The sequence below is a fragment of the Brienomyrus brachyistius genome, chromosome 6 (assembly GCF_023856365.1).
Source record: "Brienomyrus brachyistius isolate T26 chromosome 6, BBRACH_0.4, whole genome shotgun sequence".
NCBI classification, from domain to species: domain Eukaryota; kingdom Metazoa; phylum Chordata; class Actinopteri; order Osteoglossiformes; family Mormyridae; genus Brienomyrus; species Brienomyrus brachyistius.
Window position 1 is genome coordinate 8,321,132 of NC_064538.1, and position 8,645 is coordinate 8,329,776.

Sequence of the window (8,645 nt, forward strand, 5' to 3'; positions counted from 1 at the left end):
TCTTAAAGCATTTTTTGAAGGTTGAGAGTCAAGTCAAGTGTATTTGAACAGCACGTTTTCATACACAAAGGTCATTGTGGAATATTCAAAGGAAGCTTAAGTAATCCTGAGAGACAGAAGCTAACAGCTTTCTGGTTTCTCTGTACTGTTTGGCACATATCTATATTTAGCAGAGAATCCTGCCTCAACCATTCGTTACACGTGGTGCCCTAGTCTTGCTGAAGCCATATAGAACTGGAAACCAGAGCTCAATCAAGAACTAAGACTAAAGCATAAAAATTAAACTCGCTATGAAGCATGGTTGCTGACGTTTAATATGAACTTTTCCAGCACTCCTCTTGCTGCCATCACCACTGCTCACACAGACACGTAGGGAGTGTGCTGCTTCATATTTCTCCTGCTCCCAGCTGCTCCAGAACGGACAGCCTTAAGTGGGCTTGGAACTGGTCCCACTCTAGGTTCACAGCAGAGAAAGCCAGTCAAGAATCTAGCAGGCACCAAAACTGTACACAGCATGGTAATTCAATACAGAGGACCAGTAATACAGTGTTAAAAGACTAAGTACTAACCACAGGATTAATGTAGCTAAAGTAACACAATAAATAAATGTAACATATTTGGTGGATGAGTGTCCCCTGCGATGGGCTTACGCCCCATCCTGGGTTGTTCCCTGCCTTACACAGAACACAACATTGCACAGCTAGCTAAGTGTTTCTGCCGGCATTCAGGAACCTTACAGGAACCTATGATGTTGGGTCCACGTATATAGAAATGTTAAAATGTTAAATGCGTGCCAGCCGGTAGCGTTGTAGCCGGTAGGTGATCTTCAAAGGGTGCTTTTACCGTTTCTGTAGACAAAGTAGCCTAAGCAATCATTTTAAAATGTGCTCTGAAGCGTGAGATGTAAAAAGAAGATCTTAAATCAGATTTCCATATTACATCATTAGTCCAGAAGTTACACCAGGAGCCGATTGTGTTCATGTGACAGGATTTCTTAAAGACCTGTAAAATTTCAGTTTTAATGACTAATCTCTGTGTGTATTTAAAATGGGCAGTCATGCGTAACATCGTTAATTTTGCAGTTGATAAAGTCTGGGGATGTAACGTCATGTAAACATTCCTCCAGATGATATTCAGCCATTCCGGGCAACTTTTACTTATGGTAGAGGATTGAATTTAAGCATCCTGTAATAGTATGTTGTTGTAAGACATTCAATAAAGTCTGAACTGCATGTCATCATGTCAGATGAACGTTTTAATTGATGAAATCCATTTTTTTAATTTTAACTAAGGAAGGAAAGGATATAATACACAATTAGGATGCATTGTCAGAGTCTAAGCAACACTGTAAAACATAACATGCATTAATTCAATTGAAAAAAAGTGGATGGAAGTAATATAAAGCAGTATAAACACAAAAATTGGAATACAATTTTTTCTGAGTAGAACTGGAATTCCTCTTTGTTATGTAAAAACATTTTTTTAAGTTGAATTACCCACAAGTCACTTGAATTTTCATAATGTTTTAATGTTTGACATTCACTTTAACCCCTATGTCTGTAAGCTTCAGAGCTCAAAAGTCTTGGCTAGAAATGTTTATAATGTGATTTTTCACAATTTCTCAGCATGTCTGAAAATAGGTTTTTGAAAAGTATATGTTTAAAGTTGATTTTAACAAAAAATAGAAGAATAACATTCAAAGTGGTCTCCGATTATTGGTGCTGAGTTTGCACCGAATAAAAGCACATGTAACGATTTTAAGATAGGTGAATTTTTTTTTTTTAAATTTAAGACTACCTCGAAAATGCCTGGGAGGCCACAGACTGCTGAGGGTTAAAGAAGCCTCATAATTAATCAGAAAAGGAGACCCCCAACATCTGTTATGGTTCTATTCTTACTTCTCCCTCTTGGCTAAAGTTAAAATGCTCAGAACTAAATTTGGGCATGCACTTGCAGATGGTTTCAAGAAATGAACAAGCATCTCTGAGTTTCACAATGTGCACCACTCAGTGCCTCCTTAGCAATGTAGCTTGACTACACACAAATCAGTCTTGAGATTAACCTGACCTTAACTGCAGTTAACGTTTTAATATGTACTGTCTTTTTTGAATATATACATATACTGCTAAGGAAAAAAAAAACATCTGAATATACTGAATAAAAGAGACTCGTTCTGCTGTGTAGGTAGTTACTGTTTGCAACAATCATGTCTATAAGCAAAGAAAAGGGAACAGCTCAGACTAGGCGACAAAGAAGTGAAGATCTCGATATCGACAACTTACTCGCCAATCTGTCACCTGAGGAGGTGAAGGAACTGGAGAATGAGCTCACAATGATCGATCCTGACCCAAATGTTCCAGTTGGTCTCAGACAACGGAACCAGACAGAAAAAGAACCATCGACGTTCTACAACAGGGAAGCCTTGCTGGACTTCTGCGAGCATGAGACCAAGAAACTCATTGAGAGAGAATTGTCGTCCAAGGTATCGCCTTCTAAAAAAGCTTATTTGATTGCATTGCTAATTATCTCCACCATATGTGATATAGTGAATAATAAAATGTTATAAGGTCAGTATTTTAATATAGAATATTAACCTCCTTTTGCAGGTTAACATGTTATTCATTCTTGAGGAAGATCAGTTGATCTTACATTGTTATGCTTCACTATCTGAAGCATTTCATTTTGTGTTACCTGTGGAATTAGGGCTGTGGAGAGTTACAGACTTGAGATATCACTAGAAGCAGCATTTGATGTTGGGAGCCAATAGGGTTAGATTTAGGCTGTTAGTCAATCAAATTTTCACATTTCCCAACATGTGACCTGCAACAATTACTGCCTGTGGTTGGTCTAGTTATTATTCATGGCCATTCCTGGTGGCAATTTAAAATAATTGGTTTATTGCCTGAATTTAACATACGTACTTTTGGCTTATATGGCCATACTCAACCTACTGTCTTAATTGCTGATCTGCAAAGTACATTTCATACATCTATTTATGGAACAGCGAGGCATTAGTAAAGAGACATGTTTGTCCATTAAACACTGCTTATTTTGGATCAGGCTGTATAGCACTGTAATTATCAGCAGATATTAATTTTACTACAACTATTTATATTAACAGCAAGACATGCAGGCATTTCTCAGTGTGGTATACATAGTTGTTTGATGCAGTTTGTGCGATATTATGCAGTCATACTTTCCTACATCTCGACCTATCTTTGGATCTACAAAGAGATCCAAAATGATGTTACCAGTTGAACTGCCAGACAGGTTGTTCAGAAACAGAAACATGAGCCCCCACCATGGACCCTCCCAGTGCAGGATCTCGACTGAGACGTGTTGTTGTTGTTTGCTTGAAAGAGATCCAGAGGATGGCTGTGGACAGTTCATCCAAAGTAGCAAAATGCCACCCAGACACAGGAGCCTCGTCACTGTACATTGCCAGGCTTGTTTTTTTGCCATTTGTTCTAGCAAACAAATACTTTAGTTTTATTCAACAACGATTAAAAATGACTCGGAGCAATGCAAGCATGCCTTACTGCCATGAATTATAGCTATATTTCCTTTTCAATTGATATGCAAGAATACTCTTTTTAATCTCTAGTAGTATTTCATAAGCAATATTTAACTGTAGAAGTAGTGAGAGTGTATATAAAAAATATAATATTTAATATACCTTTATAATGATATCTTCAGCATAATCCACTATGAAAAAATCTGAGATTATGAATATAACATAATACTTATGTTTTATACGTAGAGCATATCAGTGTTCTGGCTCTGTAAATATCTGTTAATGTCCTTAAATTTACACATGTAAACCTCTGATGCAGCATTGCATGTAACTATTGCACATGTTCAACCAAGAGATGGAGAGGAGTCCTTACCAGGTGATATATCGGAACCACTAGGTGGTCTTCAGTGCAAAGCAATGGATCATGTAACATTTTAAGTATTTAACTCTGATAATAAAATCATCTCTATTCAAGCATTCTTTGATATTTTAATTTTGTGCTACTTTTTGTGTTCCAATCCCACCCTCCGGCCACTTTCAGAGGGTGGGGCTGGACCGTGTGTCTGCCTGGGGGGTCGCCGGCCGGGATCCCGAGGTGTTTCGCTGTGTGGTGGGTGTGGCAATGCGCTGTATCAGCGCATGCTCCCCAACCTGACCTGACCTGTACTTTTTACAAAACAGGAAGAGGCTAAGAACACAGGCCAGAACCAAGACAGAAGCTTCTGCATATCCGATGGTCAGGATGATCCAGGCTTTAGTGGCTTGAAAGAAGTTGCACTGGAAGACCACAGTCAATCCAGGTGGAAGATGGGGCACATGAACCAGTGGGGGCCAACGGATTCTGATGACAGCTGCCTAAGTTCATTGAGTAGCTTAAGGAGAGTGCAGAGCAGTGGCAAGTTGAAAACTGAGGTGGGGGTTGAAACAGTGAGAAAAGAGGAGGGCAAGGCACATGAGAGAAGACTTCAGAGCAAAACGAAAGTCTCCCAACAGCAGGATGAAAATGTGCATGAAGACAACAAGGATAAGAAAAAGGCAATTTGTAGATTGAATGAGGCGTCCCAACTAAGTGAGAAAAACATGGCATGGCAACATGAGGAACAAACCATCTTGCAGAAGAATGACAAACTAAATGAGAAACAAAATAGGAGGAAGGAGAAATCAGCGGACGAATCTCAAAAATCTACTGCACATGAAGAGGTTAGCAGTACAGAAGGGAAGACTGAAAAGCAAAAAGAGGAAGAAGAAAGAGAGGAAGAAAGCAGCAAGCTTGACGAGCTCTTAGAGAAGGTGCACAAAAATGTTCCCGAGTTGACTGAACTTAACGTCAACAACTCAGGAGTCATCAAGCCCAAAATGCTCATACAGTTTGTTGAAGCTTTGCAACATAATACTCACATCAAAATCTTAGCGTTTGCAAACACTCGAGCAGATGACCATGTAGCCTGTGCTCTTGCTAACACTCTATGCAGCAACAAGACCCTGACCAGTATCAATCTGGACTCAAACCATCTCACAGGCAAGGGCATCATTGCACTAATCAGTGCCTTGCAACACAATACCACCCTCACAGAGCTGCGTTTCCATAACCAGCGGCACATTTGTGGAGGTAAGACTGAAATGGAAATGGCTGGGGTGCTGAGGGAGAACACCACACTGCTTAAGTTAGGCTATCACTTTCAACTGCCAGGACCTCGTATGGCTGTAACCAGCATCCTTAGTTCGAACATGGACCGTCAACGGCAGCAGCGCCTGAGACACCAGAAGCAGGCCCAGTGTGATGCTCAGAACAAGGGCCTGGTTGAGAAGTCAGAAGCGACAGATGGCCTTCAGAAAGCTTGCCCCAAATCTCTGCAGTTGTCACCTTCTTCCTCACCCAAAAAAACGCCCAGGAAGAAAGACCGAAGCAAAAGTGACACAAAAACTGAAACTACAATATGTTTGACACAGCCCCAACCTGCCCCTGTACTGGACGGTACTGTAATGGATGGTAAACTTCTGCGGAAGTTTCTGAAGCCCAGCACAGAGAGGAAGCTGGACAACCAAAGTGGCAACCATGGCGTTGAGAAGAACCCAAGGGACCAGTTACTGGCCTCAATTCGCAGCAGCAATATGTATAAACTCAAAAAGGTAATGAAAAAATTATGCAACAGGGCAGGAGGGGTTCAGAAAATATCAAATAACGGTCTTTTGCTTCATAACTGTTACAGAATCCAAGTGGCTAGAGACCTGTTTGAATTTGTGGTTGACTTCTGTTTCTCAGTATCTTTAACATAACATACCCAGTACATAAGGGTTAATATCCCTCATACAGTCCCACCAATGGAATATATGTTGATGGTAGGGAAACAGGTTTGCCTGTGAAGCATGCAAATATATTAGTTGTCAGGAAGTAACAGCAGAACATAGCAGTGACTAATACATAGCAGCAATCAACCAAAATAATTAGAGCATGGAATTACAGAATGCCTCTTTCTGTAAAAGTTTGTGATTCCTTTACCATTTTCCACATAAAAAAGCAAGACAGTACAGGAAGGATTCATCCCTATCCCATACTGGGAATCATCAGAACCTAGACTGTCCTTGTTATTGCTTGGCCTGATATTGGAAAATATCTTTACAGGGAATCGAGCACAGTACCACCATATTTCTGCAATAAATTAATTAAAAGCTTTCGAGACCTTAAATTTTCAGAATCACACATGTTCCATTTGTAAGAAAGTGTTATAATAGATTCCAAAATATGTGAATGACCTGAATTTAAATGAAAGCAATGAATATAGGCCTAACTATGAATACTTACAGTGATATCTTTGCAGGTTTCAGGTGCCAAACCAGCTGGGGTAGATGACAGTGGGAAAGGGAAGGAATAGAAGACGAAAGAAAATATTTTTGAGCACTGTGGTCCATCAGTTATGGGGGAGACTGGCAGGTGTGGATGTGGTATGTGTAATGGAATGTACAGGCCTCAGTGGTGTGACACTGTTTCAGAGTGTATAAGATAACAGGAGTAGTGTTTTAGAATGAAGAAGACCCAAGGATATTAATGCATTCTGCAATGTACGTACCTTGAATGAAGTGTATTTTAGAAGTCGCTAGCTGTTTTTGAAACACAGTTGCCTGCTGTGATTGTTTCATCAATGAGTATAAGACCGTTTTAAGAGTTGCCTACACTTTGTTTCCTGGACATCTCATATGATGGCTGATTGAGCGTGCATGTTTAATGTACTGTGAGTTAAAACATTTTAATGTAAGACTGAAGGACAGCACATATATTACAGACATTATACATCAAGCCAAAAACATCAAACAATGTCAAAGTCCTGAAAAATTTACAGGTGTACATTTAAAACAAACCAAAAACCATTTCTAATTATAACTATTTCCATTATAGCGTATTTTCATTAGAGTGTATGCAGGAACCTTCAAATCAGTGATGGTGACGTAAATGCAGATATTTCATGAACAAAAGAAGGTGATTTTTTTTGCTTTTACTTTTTTTTCTGGCCAAATTTGGTTTTCAGGTTTTCAGGTGAATTTCTGCTCTGTTTGGTAGCGATGGCTTTGTTGCTTTGCCAGAAAATGCAAAATATTGCTCTGTCTTTTCCACATTTATAAAAATTATTTTGCTCTAACAACCTGGTGTGTGACCTTGTCAGTTTTAATGTCCAAAAAGTGCATTTTTCCTGCACTTCCCAATAAAAAAAAAAATAATAATACAACACAAACAATTTTACAAATATGCATTTCTTTAGTTCTGTTTGCATTAAAAGTGCCACAGTGCTGACTGCTCTGAATAGGGTGACCACCTCATCCATGTCATGGGGAACAGTATCATCTACTTCAGCTTTCTCAAATTACTTGAACCTGAAAGGCTCCCATGCTTGGCTAAATTATTTGATTAGTCTTGTATTTCTCTTCTATTTCTACTTACTTGATTGAAAGACTCATTCAGCTGTTTTACATTAACATTAGTGGCACATGCATGATTGTAGGACACAGCACACAGCAAGAATTCGGTGCTTAAGTGAAATCCGGGTCTTTTTAATTGAAATTGGTTGAAATGGTAGTTCACAAATGCTGTCCTAGCTCAAATTGTCCCCTCTGCATTGCATTTGGTGGTCACTCTGGTTCTGAGCCAGAGAACACAGTGCTGACTACAAGTACAAATGAAACGTTTAATGATTTGGAGGGGTGTCCCAGTATGTTTGCAAATATAGTGTATATGCAGTGCTGCATTAGAGTGTGGCTACAAATGCAACCAAGCTGGTGGAAGAGCAGCTGTTCTGCAGCTTTGGGCCCTTGAAGCAACCAGGGGCAGCATTTCGAGGCTCCAGTAATGGAGCTGGTGTGCCAGTGCATTCTGATTAAAAAGACCTGCTCTACTCTCTTGCATCTTAACAGCAGTGGGTTGGTAGACCGATTTAACTGCATGCTGGCACCCCAGCTGTCCATCCTCACTGGAGCTGAAGAGAAGGATTTAGACTATCATCTATCCCTGATCATTGATGTTGTGAGTCAGTAGTTCTATGAATAAAGGTTATGACCTCATTAACTGCTTGGTCACCCCTCAACTTGTGTATTGTTATTTTTTAAATTATAAATAGTACATTAAATGTCATAATATATTAAGTAAATGTCCCACATCAGATGCAACCCATTATACTGTAGCAAAGGGTCCCTTGATTTTCTGGACTGGTGTCACAAAACTATTGGGTAACACTTTACTTGAAGTTCTCATTTATAATGCATTATAGATACCTTCAAAATGCATCCATAATGCATCACAATTGTCACGTTGAGGGAAGGTGAACTTAAAAGGAGCTTTTGTTATGGATGCAGGGCATGGTGCAGGCGGGGAAAGGAAGGTGAGGATCCACTTGTGGCTCAGAGACAAACAAGGGTTTATTAATAAAACAGAACACACCGAGAAGGGCACAAAGTAAGAGGACCATGAAGGGTCAAAAAACCAGGTGGGAGAACAGGAACTATAAAAATCATAAAGTAACCAAAGAAGGAAACAGGGTAACAAGTCACAGGATTATAAAGTCAGGCAGAGTCACAATGCAATGATAACAAGGACTAATAAAAGGCAGAGAAACAAGTAAAACAGAACAACCAAGGATGGGGC

At 39.6% G+C, this 8,645-nt stretch overlaps 1 protein-coding gene across 1 annotated transcript; it reads left to right on the forward strand.

The window, feature by feature from the left end:
* Positions 1-1,972: 1,972 nt before the first annotated feature.
* On the forward strand, positions 1,973-8,088 carry LOC125745266 (leiomodin-1). Its single transcript, XM_049017938.1, has 3 exons — positions 1,973-2,482; positions 4,196-5,644; positions 6,334-8,088. Exons 1-3 carry the CDS (start codon positions 2,207-2,209, stop codon positions 6,385-6,387), a joined length of 1,779 nt encoding a protein of 592 aa, XP_048873895.1. The 5' UTR covers positions 1,973-2,206; the 3' UTR covers positions 6,388-8,088.
* Positions 8,089-8,645: the final 557 nt, after the last annotated feature.

Bases quoted from the DNA above. Each gene is read 5' to 3' on its own strand.
- LOC125745266 (XM_049017938.1), top strand. From the start codon at position 2,207: ATGTCTATAAGCAAAGAAAAGGGAACAGCTCAGACTAGGCGACAAAGA. The intron at 2,483-4,195 runs GTATCGCCTTCT...TTTACAAAACAG, and splicing joins AGAGAGAATTGTCGTCCAAG to GAAGAGGCTAAGAACACAGG. The intron at 5,645-6,333 runs GTAATGAAAAAA...ATATCTTTGCAG, and splicing joins ATATGTATAAACTCAAAAAG to GTTTCAGGTGCCAAACCAGC.